At 60.8% G+C, this 17,100-nt stretch overlaps 1 protein-coding gene across 2 annotated transcripts in view; it reads left to right on the forward strand.

Moving 5' to 3' along the window:
• Positions 1–17,100, forward strand: part of COQ8A (coenzyme Q8A) — a 40,360-nt gene that overhangs the window by 10,484 nt on the left and 12,776 nt on the right. Inside the window, exons 2-4 of one of the 2 annotated variants that reach the window (XM_049635124.1) lie at positions 9,566–9,750; positions 12,041–12,445; positions 12,696–12,762. In XM_049635124.1, coding sequence (XP_049491081.1) covers positions 9,574–9,750; positions 12,041–12,445; positions 12,696–12,762 — 649 coding nt within the window. In that variant the 5' untranslated portion in view covers positions 9,566–9,573. Of the gene's footprint in view, positions 1–9,558; positions 9,751–12,040; positions 12,446–12,695; positions 12,763–17,100 lie in introns of those variants that run through there. The other variant, XM_049635125.1, reaches the window with a different exon arrangement.

Raw genomic sequence — 17,100 nt, forward strand, 5'->3', positions numbered from 1 at the left:
AGACAGGGCTGACTCCCGGTCCCGGACGCCAGGCCTCACAATGACAGTGCCCTTCCGTCTGCCTGGCTGGTGGGGCGTGGCTTAGATGTGCAGGTGCGCCCCAGCGGGCTTGCCTGTCAGGGGGTTGGAGCTCCCAGGGCACAGATGCAAGTGGACGCTGGGCAGGGGGCCCGGGTCTGACCGTGGCGCCTCCAGCCTCAGGCTCAGGCCGTGGGGCCTATCCTGTTTATCCTTCAGACGGCTCGGAGCCGTTTGAGCAAGGCGTTAGCGTGGTGAAGGGGATTTGGGGAGGTTATTCTGGAGGTAGAGTGTGCTCACGGGGATCAGAGGGCCCCCCACCGTTCCTCCCATAAGATACCAGCGAAAGCTTCCCTTGCCATTTTCTCCTCTAGGAGTGGCCTTGACCGTGCCAAGGATTGCCAGCGGGTATTTATTGCTAGCGCCCAGGGGGGCTGCCGGCTCGCTGGACGGCCTCACAGTGCAGCATAGATGAGTCCCACTGGCCCCGGGAGAGTGTGACACCGTCCTTCCTGAGTCAGACGTGACCCTGTACCCCGCCTGAGAGCCTGGACGTGGATAAACGGGATTGTGCACACTGCTGTCATTCAGGCCCCTCTGGTCTCACTGAGGCTGAACTTCATTCTGGAGGGCCTCTGGGGTCACAGGGATGAGTACCTACTGTGCGTCAGTCACTTGAGGCCCTGAGTGCCATGGTGTGGATTACCTAACCCACTCCTCTCAAGAGCAGATGGGGAAGCTGAGGCCCACAACTACCCCGGAATGGCTTGGGTCAGCCATAGAGTCAGGATTCGAACCCAGGGTGCCCTGCTCCAGAGTGCCTCGACTGGTCCCCCAGCACCATATCTGCCATGAGCATTGGTCTCATGGTTTGTTATTTTTTTAATTTTTTTTTTTGAGAGAGAGAGACCAGCCGTGTGCTCACAAGTGGGGGCAGAGAGAGGGGGACAGAGGATCCGAAGCAGGCTCCATGCTGTCAGCACAGAGCCTGATGTGGGGCTCAAACCCACGAACCCATGAACTGTGACATCATGACCTGAGCTGAATTCAGATGCTTAACCGACTGAGCCATGTGGGTGCCCCTGTTCTCATGTTCTAAGAAGAAAACTTCGGTGAGCTTTTGGTCAGAGAACGAAATTGCTGTCCATACCCCATGCTTGGCAGGCAGGTGAATAGAAGACCTGTGTGCAGTCGGTCACATTTGCTCTCCAGAAGGAGGGGAGGCCTTGTCCGCCCCCCCCCCCCCCCCCCCCCCCCCCCCGCCCCGTGCCTGCCTTGGGGCAAAACAGGGAAGCCAGAGGCCATCTTAATCTCCCCACGGGCCGGGAATGGCTCACAGTCTAAGATGTGAAAACAGTCTTCTGCTTGTTTCTTCCTCTTCCCTGTTAAATGGGAATGTCATCTCAGAACTGGACACAATAAAAGCACTTACCTTATAAAAATGATTGAGGGAATATCGTAGAACACTTAGCGCACAGCCTGGCGTATAATCGACTCTCTGTAAATAGCAGCAGCTGTAGTTACCACGTTGTGCTGGTTTTCTGCTTCTCACAAAATGAAAACATTTGGGGACCTGGTGAAATTCACTGGAGGGGAGCGTCATTCTGCTGCTGAACAAGCTCTTGTGTGCGTGAGTGCAGCGTGTGTACTTTCTACCAGTTGCAAGGAAAAGCCCCAGGGTCTGGAAGCTTTTGAGGGACATGAAGTCTTTAATCCAGACGATAACTCGGGGCCCCGAAACTGACTCCCTCATGACGCACAACTGTGCTGGGCCATCCAGGGGCTGTGGGGCCAGACCCACGTGGGGTCCACGGTGAACGGGGGAGAGAGCGGCTTGCCGGGAGGCCACCACGCCTGCAGTCAGGGGCTCTGTGGGCTCCAGATGGACGCAGAGGTATACATCCCCGTCTGCCTGTGTCCGTCCGCACGCCCCCTGAGCCCCACCACCTCTCAAGCAGGCCCAGGGCCGGCCTGGCCGGGGCCCTTGTTAGGGACGCGTGGGAGTGCAGGAATGAAGGATGATTAGATGGGTGCGTGTCTGTCCACTCGGCCTCAAGCTAGGGACTGACAGTGGCCCTTGTTAGGGTGAGGCGAGGGGGTGCAGGGGCACCTGAAAGGGCAGGAGGAGGGAGAGGAGACGCGGAGGCAGTCACCCTGACAGCATCCTGCACCCCCGCCCCCGGGCCTGACCCTTTGTGGCAGCACTCAGGCCGCCCTGTTGGGGGCGCCTTCTTCCGGCTCCAGCCCCCGGGGGTGGGGGTGCTCTGCAGGTGGGCTCTCTGTGTCTGGTGAGTGAGCCCATCCCTCGTGGTCAGGGGGCATCCGCCCCAACACGAGCCTTGTGGGGCGGCTCTGAGACAGCTGTGGGGACCTTTCCAGAGTTCCTGGGACACTGGTGGTTCTGATTTACTGTTGTCCCAGAAGAGGGGTCAACAGATGTTCCAGGAGGGGCTTTGTGGTCCCTCGATCTTTCTTACAACTGTTCAACTCTGCGAGCCGTAGACAGCACACAGATGAATGAGACGCTCGTGTTCCAGTAAATATTTATTTACAAAAGCAGGAGGCGGGGTCAGATGGGACCAGGGGTCGTGCTTTGTTGGCCCCTCACCGAGAAGGACCCTCGTCATACTATGTGTCCTAACTTTTGGTTCAGGAAAATGTGGTCGCTGCCCTTTATTCTAAACTAGGATCCCGGTTTTGTGGGGGGAAGTACCCACTTTTACCGCGGGGGCCGGCACCAGGCCTCCTGCCGACCTGTGTCCCCACCTTCTGAGAGGGCGGTTGAGCCTCGTGCCCCGGAGTGGGGTGTCCGCGTTCCCCGCTCCTGGCGGCCAGTAGGGCCGTCGTCTCCTGCTGTGGGATGGGGGCTCACAGACCGTAAGGACAGTGTCCGCCAGCTGCTTCGGCCTCTCGGGGACACGGAGCGGTTCCTTTACACTTTTGCGTGCCTGCCTGCGTTTTTTAGTTTAAGCAGATATTTAATGTTATTTTCATATCATTTGTTTTCTACTGTAAAAGTCGTGCATGTTCTTTGTAGAAAATTTTAGAAAAAAAATGAAGGCTGAGACTGTTTGGATACCTGCATTTTTTTCACGTGGGAAACTTTTGGTAAACTTCCCTCTTTGTCCGTAAAAGCCCTTCCGTGTGGCATTTTCAGTGACCGCACAGCATCCCGTGTCACGGTTTTAGCATCTTGGTTTACGATCTTGTAGCCGAACTGCCGCACGAATCCGTTTTGAAGGGGGTGCAACGTGCCGGGTTTTGGCAGGGTTCTTGCATGACTGCCAGGACAGGGTGGCCAGCGAGGAGAAGGGGGGGCACTTCCTGGTAGGCGTGCAGGTCTGGGGACTTCCTGAAGTGACTGGCAGCTGTGGGGACTGGGTGGCCCTAATGGCCTGGCCCCTGTTGAGAAGGCCGACTGTCCAGGCCTGGCCGCTGTTTTGCTCTGCCTCGTCCCTGGTTCACCTGCGTGGGTTCGGTTCCGGCACATCCGCTGTTTCGGAAGCGCCTGGCGAGAGACCCTGGGCGGCCCCACACCGGCCGGAGGCCCGGAGCCCCCGAGGTGTCCCGTACTGAGCACTGGCCTCTGGGGTGTGGCCGCAGACGCTCATGGATTTGGGCTCCCAAGTTTCGGTCTTCCCCTGCCTTGCACGTTCCTCAGGGTCCCTGTGGGGACAGTCACCTGGTGTTTCCCTTTTCTTAGAGTAAAAGAAAAAAGAACAATTTCAAGCACGTAAAGGAGCTTTTCAGGGCCCGTGCAGGCTAGAAATGGACAACGTTCGTGCCCAAAGTAGAGCTCGCTCTCGGCTGGGCCAGGGCAGAAGGTCACTGGTGCCCCCGCCCTGGGGCCTCCCGAAGAGGAGTGCGGGAAGTGACAGTCAGTGAGGGCTCTGTGGCTCATTGCCTCCAAGCTCCTCTTTTTCAGCTCCTTGAGGCAGCAACAGGAAAGGAAAGGGCAGGTGGAAGGTTTCCACTGAGGGGTGAGGCCAGACTTTGGGGGAGGGGCAGCAGGGAGAAACTTGCACGAAGGACCTGTTTTCCGCCTTCCCGCCTGGCCTTGGCGAGGGCCACCTGTGCCTCCTTTCCCCTCCAGAGCAGGGCTCCCGGGTAGGCGTCCAGCACCAGCAGCACCTGGGAGCCTGTGAGTAATGCAGGTCTCCAGGCCCACCCCAGACTTACAGGATCAGAAACAGGGGGCGGGCCCAGCTGTCTGTGCTTTAACAAGCCCCCCGGGACGCTCCGATGCCCCTTGAAGCGTGAGGGCCCTGCCCCAGACCAGGCTTCTCAGGGACCGGTGATTCCGAATCTAGATTAAAGCTTCAGCACGTGTGAGCCAGTCCCACAAGTGGCAGCCTTGGAGGGACAGCTGAGGTCATTCTCGTTAACATATTTATTACCTGCCTACTCTGTGGAGCTCAGAGCTGCAGACCAGGAAAGCGGAAGACGGGGGTGGTCCTCGCCCTGCTCTGGCTGACAGCCCCTTAGGGGAGGGGACAGTCACTGCCACTAGGACTGATGGGGAAGGACGGAGGTGGCGGCAGGGGTGGGGGGCGGGAAGGGCACACTGGGGAGGGCGTCCTAGAAGAGGTGATGTTTGGGCTGAGTGCGGTAGGAAGAAAGTTCGATCGCATCCCATGCTGAGGCCAGCGGGAGAACTGGGTTGACCCCATTGGGTCAGTGAGTGGAGGGAACAAGGCAAGAGAAGCTGGGGTTGTGGGGGTGGGAGCTGGCAGGGACTAGGGCAGTGGGGCCAGCTGGGCACGGGGAGGGGGGGCAGTTGCCCCGGGGGAAGCGGACAGGGAGGTGGGAGGGGTGAGGATGGTAGGAGACAAGTGTGGGGGTGGGCAAATTCCTGCGGATGGGCAGCCCGGCGGCGGGGTGGGGGGGAGCCCAGATTTGGATGTGCTGGGCTTCATCCCCGGGGACATGGGGGTGACAGGGTGACATCTGAGGCAGACAGTTGGACCCGCTTCACACGTACTCGCCAAGACAGAGCGCTTTCTGTGCAGCTTACTTTGGGGTCCACATACCAGCCACCCCGAGGCTTCGGGACAGCTCAGGGCGGTTTGAGGCCAGCGGGGGTGTGTGCCGCTCACGCCATGCTTTAGAGCCCCGAAGGGGTCCGGCACTGGCTTGGGGAGCCCCCACCCTGTCTCCGGCCCGTTGTCCCCTCGAGAGGAGAGACGAGTGACAGATGGCGAGTTCTGGCTCCGAGGGGGGGCTTGGGGTGTGTACGAGACCCTCCCGACGGTACATCCCCGCGTGCAGGTCCCGCGTGGAAACGTGCCTTCGTCTGCTTTACGGCTGTCGGGATCGCCTGTTCGATTCACCTTTTCCCCTGCTGGCGCGTCTTGTTCTGTCTGGCCAGGTAGGCATCGCCTTGTGGTGTTCTTTAGTTTTGGAGGCTGGATTCGAGGGTCCCCACTCCCTGGCAATTCCCGGCGAATGTGTGGGAACACCCGAGGCTGTTCTCCACCGTGAATGAGCGAGTGTCCCAAAAGCCGCGGGGGAAGGTCAGAGGGCGAAGGGTCGGTAGGAGAATTCTTGGAGCTTGAGGGCCCCAGGTTCTGGGAACCTGGGAACCTTGGAGCTTGAGGGCCCCAGGTTCTGGGAACACAGGGAAACTGCCTGTGTTTCTTCAGCCTCTGTCCCTGGGGGTGCTGAGCTGCGTCTATTCGTGTTCCTTCTCTCTTTAGATAATAGTCTATTTACTTCCTGTAATTTGCTAAATTAGTTTAGCACGTGGGGACCAGAAAAGGGTCTCCTACTGAAGAGGGATGAATTAGCAAGTGTCAGCGGCCGTGGCGGAGCTGGGACCCCGTGTCCCTGCTCCTAGGAACGTCTCTGCTGGTCAGCGGCCTCCTCCGCGCCCGACCCTCGTGTGTCAGCCTCAGTTGGTCTCTGTGCCCCTCATGGGAGTGCCTGCATGGCACCTGGCTGTAAGCGCCCGGGGCAGGGCAGGCTCACCTGGGGCCTGCAGGGACTAGCCCAGAGCGCTGGGAGCACTCCTTCCTGAACGTGCGATGGAGAACTAAATGCCTTTTTGTTCTGGCGCTGGTCCCTAGCGGGCACCCCGAAGGGGAGTGCCGCCCCGCCCCGCCACTGCTGCCTCCGTCTGCCCACCCGGCACTTTGGCTGCCCCTTCCTCGGGGGAGAGGCCCTCTGGGGCACCTGCCAGGTAGGCAGAGAGCCGGCCGCTCCTTGCTACGTCCCTTCTGGGCGAAGTCAGAAACCCCTCTGGAGCCTGGTGGGCTGAGGGCTCCCGTACTTGCAGATGGAATCCTGGTGCAGATGAGGCCTTAATTGGTGTATTAAACATGTTTGGCGGCTTTTGCTTTTATTTATTATCGTGATGAAAACGCCTCCTGGTGTAGCTGGTTCTTGTGCTGGTTCTTGAGGTTGGGTGGGGGGGAGATTGCAGCACATTCCGGGTCCCTGAATTCTGAGTCACGTTGGGATTCTGGTGCCTGAGATCCATGAGACCCACTTTTTAAAAACCAGAAGGTGAGAAAAGTTCTGGAAAGATCGTTCTTTTTCCTCACTGCCCATGGAGAGTAGACACTGCAAAGCTTCGGTGGTGTAGAGTAGGGTGTGACCGGCTCACTTTGGGAGCAGCGGGAGGGTGGGGGTTGGGGGCAGCCCCTGCATGTTAAGTAAATATATTTGTCAGAGCAGCCATGGGCCTGGGCTGCGTGTTTGAAATCCGCATCCACTTGTGAATCTGCTCACAGATGAGCCTGTGGACTTGAGAAAAGCAGGCTTTGCACCACGGCGAGCAGGAAGCTTGTGTCTCTGTGGTGGTATCTCCACCCTGATGGGGCCTGCTGGCCAGGTGCACGCACCTGGCACCCATCGGGACCGCCTTGGGGATGAGGGTGCTGCCGTTTGCACCGGGAGAAGGCACAGCCAGTTCTTTCTAATGTGTACTGTTCCTAGATGACTTTGTTTTCCTTTTTTGAAGGTAGGTTGTGTGGGACTAACAATGTTAGGAAAATACTGGAAGAGACCCTGGTTACTTACTCCTACCTCCCAAAGGCGGGAATTTAAACATTTTTGGTCAATTTATGTAACATTTTTTCCTTAGGAATTGTTTTTAATGCGTCATTGTGCAGTCGGTGCAGTCCTGGCCCTTTGGGGGGGGCCGTGAGGACCGGGCTCCAGGGGACCCCAGGCCTGTGTCTGCAGCGCACAAGGCTGGACGTGGCCTTTCCAGTTTGAGCCTCCGTCGGTGCGGTGGGCCAGTCAGCCAGCGCAGGGCAGACCTGCCCCCTATCACTTCTCAGCTCTGCTCCAGAGAAGCTGTCGTTCGTGCTTATGACTTGGATGAATCAGGCGGAAGTAATTTTCAGCCTGGAAATGAAGTCTGAATTAAATAGGTCTTAGGAGGGTCTGTGGAAGATACGGTATCAGCAGACAAGGTGAGGTTTTGGAATCATCGGAGTCTCTGTCCGTGGGAGGCTTTGCTTTGGTATCTGGAGGTGAGCGAGGTGTAGGCCTGTTTGGGGGTGCCCTTGGGGCAGTGGGGTACGGTGGATTCCCTGGGGACACCCGCAGGGGTCCTTCTGAACAGATGTGGCTCGGGCCTGGCCTCCATCCACCGTTATGGGTCCCTAACTCTCCTTCGGAAACTTTTCCTCTCACTGGGGGCTCCCCCATACGGGATGGTGACTCAGGTGTGGCTGTGTGTGTCGGGGCTGGGGCCAGGGGGCTGGCAGTTTGAGAGCCAGCACCGGCCACGTGAGCTCTCCCCACGCCTGGACATTTGGTCTGTGGGACTCACCCTTGTTCGTTCCCATAAAGAGCAGGATCCCACCAGAGCCAGGGGTGTGAAATGGTGGCAGATGATGGGCCCGGCTAGCCCCTCCCCTTTGTCTCTCTCAAGGGTGTGGTCACCTTCCAGAAACCTCCTTGTCTTTGATGAGGGTGTAGGCAGCCCATTTGTGTTGGAGCAGGGCCCTGTCCCTGAGAGGGTGCCTTGGAGCCAGCAGGGCGGCTGTTTGGGGAGGCGGTGTGGTGTGGTGGGCACAGAGCAGAGGAGGGCCAGGGTCGGACTCCAGGGCCACCACTCGGGACACCATGCAGGGTAGTTAACTTCCCTGGCTTTGGTTTTCTCCTCTGTGAAATAGGCAGTAATGCGTGTGTCACCGGGTTGTTGACAAAGAATTGGAAGAGACCGAGTGTGGAGAGCCCCCGTCCTGGTGCCTGGCGGCTGCTGTCCGTGAAGGTGGCAGGAGGGCAGGCGGTAGCAGGGCAGCTCCGCGGTCCAGGCTCCTGTGCGTTCGTGGGTTCCTCTGGCGGTCACTGCGGTTCCCCTTCCAGATACACGTAGCCGTAGCCTTCCCACGCTCAGGGGAAGGCGCGTCCCTGCGGAACTCCCCGCGGGGGTGGGGGGCAGCCAGCCGCCAGGCCCCAGAGCCGTGGCCGACTCCCTGGTGGGTGCTCTCACCCGACCTTCCCTGTCCGTGCTATCCTGTGAGAGCCCGTGGGCGTCTGTCCACGATTCCCTGGGAGAGCCCGCGGGCGTCTGTGCTCCCCGCCCCGCGTACCGGTGCGTCTGGCCCTTCCCAGCTCCTCGTGTTTGTTCGAGCAGGGCCCCCTGGCCTCTCTTCTCCCGGTTCCCATCTTCTCTCCGAGACTCCTTGCTGGTGCCAGCTCCTCCTGGCCGGGCCAGAGTGCTCCTCGGTTGCTTGTCTGAGGCCCCCTGCTGCCCCTTTCCTCTTGGTGGCTCTTCCTCAGCCCCAGTGTGTTACCAGGACCCTCTCCTACCCCCGCCCCGGCACGCAACCCCTCCAGGCTTTAAGAAGTACTCGGGTGATTGAGAGCATGTGCCCCTTGTGAAGCACCACCGGGGACGGGGACCCTGACCAGCATTAAACACGTTTTACACTGTGTCCGAGTGGAGAAAGGAGAGTAGTGTGGGCCCACATGAGGGGGCCGTGTCACACGGGAGTCCCGCCCACAGTGCGCTTTACTGGCTGTGCCCTGCTTCTCAGGGTCCCCTGGATGGACCGCCCTGGGGCCTGGACCGCAGGCCGTGGCTTGGTGAAGAGTCCAGGCTGAGGGTGGGGAGGGGGCAGCCCCTGAGGGCTTGGGTCGGGCGCCCCGGGCCCTACGGGGAGGCGCTTTGGGGGCGGACGCTGCCTCCCCAGCCTCGTGTGGGTCCAGAGGACCGAGCACTGGACTGAATCTGTGTGTCCGGCTTCAAGTCCCAATGGTGCCACTCGGTGGGGCAAATCACTTGGCTCCTTCGTGCCTTCTGCGTCTCACGGGGTGGCTGTGGGGTCCCCAGCCCCGCCTCCACAGAGCCTTTCACTCTGCCCAGGGCCGGGCCAGTGCGGGGTCGGGGGTCACCCAGAGCCGGCCTCGAGCCCCGGCCCTCGCTCGCTCTCTCCCCTCCGGCAGCCTGGATCGGGGGTGGGGGTGGAGTGTCACGTGCAAGAACCAAACCCCCCGTGGCCTCTGCCAGAGTGCGGGGTGGAGTTGCCCTGTGGGAGGGTGACCCTGGGGGCAGTGTGGAGCACCCCCCGACCGGCCCGCTCTCTTCCAGCCCTGAGGATGACTGCCATGTTGGGGGACGCCATCATGCTGGTCAGAGGCCTTGCCAAGCTGGCCCAGGCGGCCGTGGAAACCCACCTGCAGCACCTGGGCCTCGGCGGGGAGCTGGTCCTGGCGGCCAGGGCCCTGCAGTCCACTGCCGCGGAGCAGATCGGCCTGGTCCTGGGCAAGGTGCAGGTAAGGGGGGGGGGGGCTGGGGGGTTGGAGTGGCTGGGAGCTCTCAGGGAGATGGGGGGGTGGCGGGGTGGCCAGCTCAGGTGACCGGCTGCGCTTCCGGGTGTGGTGGGGGCTCCCTGCGTGACTCATGCCCCCAGGTGGTTGCAGCTCAGGAAGCTTCACGGAGAGGGGAGAGCACCCGGGGACGGTGGCCCGCACACTCTAGTCAGACCCTGATTCACCGGCCTGCAGGCCCAGGCCCGTCCTGAGGGGGCGCTAGTGCCCGCCCCCGCCCCAGGCCTGCTTTCAGTTCCTGGGCCTCCCGGACATGCTGGGCAGAGGCCTTTTTAATTTTGGAAATTAGAAAAGTCACAAAGTGATTTCTTAAGGGAGGCAGTTTATGAGACCAAGCACCCTCTCCTGGTTTACCCGACTTTCGTTAGTGCTTTTTTGGTGGGTCGGTTCTGGTGAAGAAGTGGGGGGAGCTGTGTGTCGAGCCGCAGTGTTGAGCTGTCACGTGGCTCCTCCCACCGCGCCAGCCAGGCCACAGCAGGGCCACAGCCGGGCCGGGCTTCCCTCCTCCATGCGTGGGGGGCCTGCTCCGTCCCAGGTGCCAGCGGGCACAGCCCACCCCCCTCCTCCTCACCGTCCTGCCGTCCCATGTGCCCAGCCCAGAGACCTTTCTTGTGCAGGGGCACAGGCAAAACCGCGTGCGGGACAGGCGACCGTCCCCAGGGTTTGCGGCCGCAGAGCGCTGTCCACCGGGCCGGCACCTTGCAGGGCACCTAGACGTTCCTGGTGCCCGAGCGGATGGGGAGGCGGGTGTGTACGGCCGTGTGGGCCTGGAGTTGGGCTGCAGAGGGGGCGCCCTGCCACCTCCGTCCATCCGTCCGTCTCTGTCGCATGGTTGTCTGGCCTTGTGGACAAAGGCCACTGCTGCTCCAAGCTGTGAGGCTGTCACAGCCCCCAGGGCTTTGGTCGGGACTTTAGGATTCCCAGCCTCCAGCGGCATCCCTGGGGGTGGGGTGGGGGAGGTGTGGCGGTCCCACCACGGAGGGGACACCGAGCGAGGTGATGGCCCTCAGCGTGCTCCTGGTCTTTCCCGAAAACTCAGATGTCGGTGTCCCCTTGCCTCGGGGGGGCTGGCGGGCCGGGTAATCCAGAAATGCCTGACCCTCTAGTCCTTCAAGGGATTTGTTACCTTACTCGCTGAGCAGACACTCGGGGGAGAGTTACGGCACTTACGGCAGGAGGACGCCCCACTGCCGTGGCTCCCGTGAGCCTGCCCCGCCCCCTCCCCCTCCCCCTCCCCACCGGGCTTGCCTAGCACTGACAAGTGCTGTCTGGCGGTGGCAGGGTGGCCAGCGGGGCCAGCGATCCCCGCTCCGCCACAGGCCGGTCGCCGGGCCTTTACCAGATCAGTTCCGTTCTCCCGGGCTCAGTTTCCCATTTATGAAATGAGAGCGACGGCGTGATGGCCTGTCTCTCTCCTTCCCCGAGGGCACGGCTTCCGTCCTCAGACCCCTCTGTGTCCCGCAGGCTGAGGTGCAGCTTGGCGGCACCTGCAGGCACCCTGTGCGCCCCACACCCACCTCTGCGGCCTTGGGGCATCCCTCCGCGCCGTCCCCCAGGAGCCCGTGCTGTTCCCCGGCCTGTGGCCCACACAGCTCTGTGACTGTGCGCAGCCCTGTTTCCAGATGAGCAAGTAGCAGGGAGGGGTCAGGAGGCCTTCCAGGTCACTCAGGGTTCTGACGTAGGAAGAACCTGGGCCCGCAGCGTAGTCTCTGTGACCGCTGCGGGGAAAACGTGGCGCCTCCCTCTTTGCCTGCCCTGGACCCGCAGCTCCTGGGGACAGCGGCCAGCGCTGTCCTGGGGACAGAGGCCAAAAGCCTCTTAGAGGAACGGCCAGGCCGACTTGTGATGGCCGCGTCTGCGGCGAGATGCTGGCCGGGTGTGGCGGGTGGACGCCGTCCTTGCACGGCCCTCGCCAGTCTTTGGTTGGCCTTTTACTTCTCAGAGCTCTCCCCGTCCGCTGGCCTGGCCCACTCCCCAGAGCCCTGGGAGCCCCTCCTTAGCCCTGATTTACAGGCAAGGTGCCCGGCAGGTGCTGGGTGGCTGTGTGCCCACTCCCTGCCCCCACCCCCCCCAGGTCCGCGGAGCGGAGCCTGTGTCTCCGGGCTTCCGGGCCAGGGAGGCTCGCCCCTGTGGAGCCGGCTGAGGCTGCTTCCCGGAGCGCAGTGTCCTGTGTGGGGGTGACACAGGGGAGCCTTGGGCTGGCCTCCTCCTCTCACTCCGCTTTTGTTTCCTGCAGGGTCAGGATCGGCGTGAAGAGCCATATGCCGAGGGCTTCGATGACCCGGAAGCAGAGTTCTCTGGGCCTCAGACTGCAGGGGCCCCCACGGATTTCTCTGCGGCCTCCTCCCCTGACCGGTCGCCGCCTCCACCCTGGGACCAGGCCAGCAGTGAGGGCCCAGCTCCTGCCTACGTTGCCAGCGGACCCTTTAGGGAAGCTGGGCTCCCGGGCCAGGTTGCCTCCCCTCTGGGCACAGTGACCGGGAGGCTCTTTGGAGACCCCAGAGACCCACTCTCTGCCACAGGCCTTCGGCGAAGGTTCTTCCACCAGGACCAGTCCCCCATGGGGGGGCTCACCGCCGAGGACATTGAGAAGGCCCGGCAGGCCAAGGCTCGCCCCGAGAGCAAGCCCCACAAGCAGATGGTGCGTCCCGGAGGGGCCCTCGGATGGGGCTGGGGTGGCTGCCGTCCACGGTGGTGCCGGCGGCGGGCCCTCCTCCGGGGACACCCCTGGATGTCGTGCTCTGGAGTCTCCAGGAGCACAGAGGCCCCCTCTTGGTGGAGCGGCTGCCTTCGGGGGTGGAGGGGGTCTGGTGGGGGGCAGCGTGAAGCCCCGAAGGGGGTCCTGTCCCCGATCGCCAGTTCCGTGAGGTCTCTCTCCTTGCTCCCTCTAGCTCAGCGAGCGGGCTCGGGAGCGGAAGGTGCCAGTTACACGGATCGGGCGGCTGGCCAACTTTGGAGGTAAGGTGGCCGTGTGCCCTGTGCCACCTCACCTGCCCTGGCGTGCCAGCCCCGGCTGAGCGGGGCCACCGCGGGGCCTGCGTGGAGGAGGAGGAGGACGGTGGGGGCCACAGGGGTCCCGGGGAGGGCGTCGGCTCCTGCATTAGCTGCTCCTGGCCCTTTCCCTCGGGGGATGACCCAGTGACTGGATTCCTCCTGCCCCCGCTGTGCCATGAGCTGCTCGGGCCACGCCTGGGGACGGTATCTGCCGCATCTGCCACTCAGCCCCCCCCCAAGGGGGGGGGGGGGGGGGGGGTGCGGCTGGCGAGGAGAGGTTCCTCACGGGGCTGGTTAGTCCCGGCAGAGTGGCGTTTGCCCTGACCCGCCGTGCCTGCGGGTGTCGCGGGTGCTGTCGTGAGGCCTGTGGAGCCGGGAGCTCTGAGAGTAGTATTGCATCGGGTACACCTGCGCCGAGGGGACGGCCTTTCAGTGAAAGGTTATGGCGCTTGCACCTGCTCTGTGACCCCGTGCTGTCATCTCCAGTACTTCCTTCCTGACCCGGATGAGGGCTCGCTGCCGTGTGTCTGAGCCGTGCCCCGCTCGCTCTGTGCTTTGCTGGGCTTCTGGGTCTCCCTCCCGAGACTGTCCATCATCCACGCTGTTCTGTCTCTGCTGCCTCTTGTCCCGGAGATGCCGTCCTAGTTCTCCCTCGGGGTTGGCTCCGTGCTCCTGGAGGTGGACCCGCGTGTGGGCTCTCACACTGGCTGGCTGTCTTCCGAACGCGCAGAGCCCGCCGCCTTCACTGGATGGAAGTTTCTCCGCGGAAGCTTTCCTTCCATCGTTGCTGTCTTAAAATTTGGCATTTGCTGCTCCTTAGCTGCTCGGGGATCTGGCAGAGTATCGTCTGACTTTCAGGACAGAGTTATTGCTTTATTTCCTTTCGTGGGTTTGCGTTCAACCGGTGTTTCACGGAGCATGTGACTTCTGGGGGGCCGCTACCAGGGTGAGTTTGGGAGTCCCTGCCCTGGGGGCCTCCGGCGGTCCTTATTCCGCTGGAGACCCGGTGCGGCCCCTGTGTTGTAAGAGGCTGTTAGTCGGGGCGGGGCGGGCAGTGTTTGTTCCTACCGAAGTATTAAATGGGGCCCCTCGTCTCTCCCCACGAGTCTGAGGCCCGATCTGTCCCTGGTCGCTCTGTAGTCTTTCTCTCGAGCCCCCTTCCTGCCGCTCCAGATGGGGCTCGCCACAGAGGCTTCCTTTGACTGATGGGTTTTAGAGATGTGTGATCCTCTCGTGGGAGTCTTTGGGGGTGAGGGTAGTGGAGGGTCTGTTCGGGGAAAAGTGGTCAGAGTGAAGGGTGTGGCGGTAAATTAGAATGTGGTGGAAGGCCATGAATGCCTGGTGAAAGAGGTCGAAGCCAGGCCCTCCTGGGTGGAGGGCAGAGAGGCAGCCTCGGTAAGACCGGGTGCGAGGCTCCCCTTGGGTGGGGGGCGGGTGGCCAGAGGCAGCCTGGGTTGAGGTGAGGTGAGGTTCAGGTCTTGGAAGGTGCTTTGTGCCATCAGAAGCCCCCGGAGCCCTCACTGACAGCCGCCGGGATCTGGAGCCGTCCTGGGTGTCCGAGCGCCAGAGGTTGGCCCACGGCTGTGATTCAGGGGGGCCCGTGTTGTTGCCCAGCACTCGGCAGCTCATGTTTTGGGCTTCGAGGGGGTAGGATGACAGCAGAGAGGGGCCGGGTCTGGGAGGAACGTGCCATTCTGGCTCCAGAGGTGACTTCTGGGCCTCCTCCCTCCCCGGGACGCGTTCACGCTGTGCGTTTCGACCCTTCAGTGGGCGTGACGTGAACTTCGTGGGTCAGGCCCAACATTTGAAAAACAAGTAGAATGGAATTGAATAGAAGAGCGTCAGAATTAATGGCAGAGATTCTCAGAACCGTACGCGTTGCAAAAAGCCATTTTGTCCAGAGGTACAAGCATCCTATTTGTGTGTGTTCCTCACTGGGTTGTGAGGTGTGTGGTTTCCCGATGGGTCATTGTCTGCCCAGATGGAAGTAACACTCCTCTTCTTTGCTTCTCTAGAAAGCACTTCCAACCTTCTTCCCCTCATGGGGCGACAGGTGGACCGACAGGCGTGGGAATGTTTTACAAGGGGACATGAAGGAAGGGGACTCCTATAGACCAGCAGGTCGGGTGCTCAGCTAGTGGAGGTAGAGGGCAGGGGCTGTGCCAGCCGTTCCGATGCCGAGATGGGGGTGGGCGTCCTGGGTCCAGGCCGGCTCTGGGGTATCATGGCTAAGATGTGGGCAGTAGGTCCTGGTAAAGAGTGATGATGGGAAAGATGGGTTCAGATACCGAATTTGGGGTCAGAACTGGGCTTTATGCCATTGTAATATCTGGGTTATAGTTCCAGCCCTGCTTCCTTGTGACCTAGGTTTTCCCTTCTATAAACTCGGGTTTTTTGTTTTTGTTTTTGTTTTTGTTTTTTTTAAGGAGGGGGTCAGAAGAGGAGGTAGGGTAGGAGTCAAGTTTTTAGGAGAGGAGATCTGACCCAAAATAGTAAATAGGGGAAGGGGAACAGGAGAAAGCGTGGCTCAAGACCTCCCACACTTCAAGAGGGGTCACCAAGCTATGTTCCAGATTCTTTTCCTGGTGCAGAACATTTGTCAGAGATGCTGTGGCTATTTTTATCTGTACAAAAAGTTTGTCAACAATAAAACCCCAAGAGAACATGGAGAAGGCAAACATTATATATACACAAACCAGGCCACCTAGAGATCACCCAGTCAGCTTTTCGTGAAGTCCTACAAAGACGGGAACTGGGCGGGGGGGGGGGGGGCAGCGATTGGGGAGACAGGAGCCCAGGATCAGACACACATCACCCCCCTCCCCATGCGTTCTGCTGCATTTGCCCCGTCCCAGCTCAGTGGGGTAGGTTTGTGGTGATCTCACGGCTTGTAAGTGAAACCTTCTCTTCTCCTTTAGCTCCCATGGCCCCGGGCAGTGCTGCCGCAGGGCAAAGTGCCAGCTCTGGGCACCACAAGGGAGCCGTGGCTCATGGTCTCTCTGGAAGCCAATGAGCAAAGCCCAGAATTTATAAAGGTTAGGAAATTTAGCCTTTGCTTCATGTACCCATTCCTGGGCGGCTCAAGATGGGTCCAGAGGGGGTGTTCTCAAACCTAGCCTTCCCAACTCATGTTGTAAAAGTTTATTTTTGAGATAGCGTGAGCAGGGGAGGGGCAGAGAGAGGGGGACATAGCGTCCGAAGCAGGCTCTGTGCCGACAGCAGAGAGCCCGATGCGGGGCTTGAACTCACAAACTGCGAGATCATGACCTGAGCTGAGGTCAGATACTCAACTAACCGAGCCCCCCAGGTGCCCCAACAACTCATCTTTTTAAACACACACCCACCCCTGCTGTGCGTGGGAGGCTCAGCCCAACCCACTGAAGGATCCATCTGGCATGTAAAGTGAGTCCCCTGCCCCGGGATTAGAAGCCTGAGCAGGAGTCCTTTATCACACATGTGGGCTAATTTGGCGTCAGCTGGTGCGGCCTCGCTAACCTTCTGGTACCGCCCTTTCCTGTTCAGACCCAGTTTCCAATCATCCGGTAGAAAGAGATCAAGTCATGGGGCCACGGAGTGAAATCCGAGTCTCCCCCGGAGCAGGGAAGGCGCAGGGGCTCCAGGAGGATCCTGGGACAGAGACGCTGTCTCCAGTTGGCAAAACCGAGGTGGTTCATGGGCTACGCCCTTGAAACGGTGGTTCTCCCTGGTGATAAAGCAAAGTGTTCCTGCTGGGCAGACCCGGAGCTGTCCCCCACTCGCCCTTGACATTGCTCAGAACGCAGTGCAGAAAGGAGGCCCTCAGGGTAAAATGCACAAGAATATGACACCAGAATATCAATATCACGAGACGTTAAAATGCACAGGACCCGTCATCAGCACGCCGCTGGTGCAGCTGGCATCCAGGAGGAAGGGGGCCCATCGTGCCGTCTTCCAAGGGAGCGAACAGATCAAGCTCCAGCGGCCCAGAAGGGGGAGGGAGTCAGCTTAGGAGCCAGAGGAGACCAGATGTGGAGAGGCCCCGCCTCATACCCAATCCCCCCCCCCCCCCCCCCCCAGAGTGTGGTGGCTCATGGGTTGGGCCCCTGAGTCTGGTCTCACGCCTGATGTTTAACTGTGGCCTGGGAAAACTTGCTGTATCTCTTTTGAACAGGGAACAGCTCCTGTCCTGGCCGCTTCCATAAACTGGAGGTCTGGGGGTAGAGACGCAGGGGGCACACAGGGAGCGATCCCACCCCCACCCCACCCCACCCTGGACCCTCACGAGCGCGTGGACAGCCTGGGTGGGGTTCATTTGCCTCCCCT

Source organism: Panthera uncia, chromosome F1, assembly GCF_023721935.1.
Source record: "Panthera uncia isolate 11264 chromosome F1, Puncia_PCG_1.0, whole genome shotgun sequence".
In the NCBI taxonomy this organism is placed as follows: domain Eukaryota; kingdom Metazoa; phylum Chordata; class Mammalia; order Carnivora; family Felidae; genus Panthera; species Panthera uncia.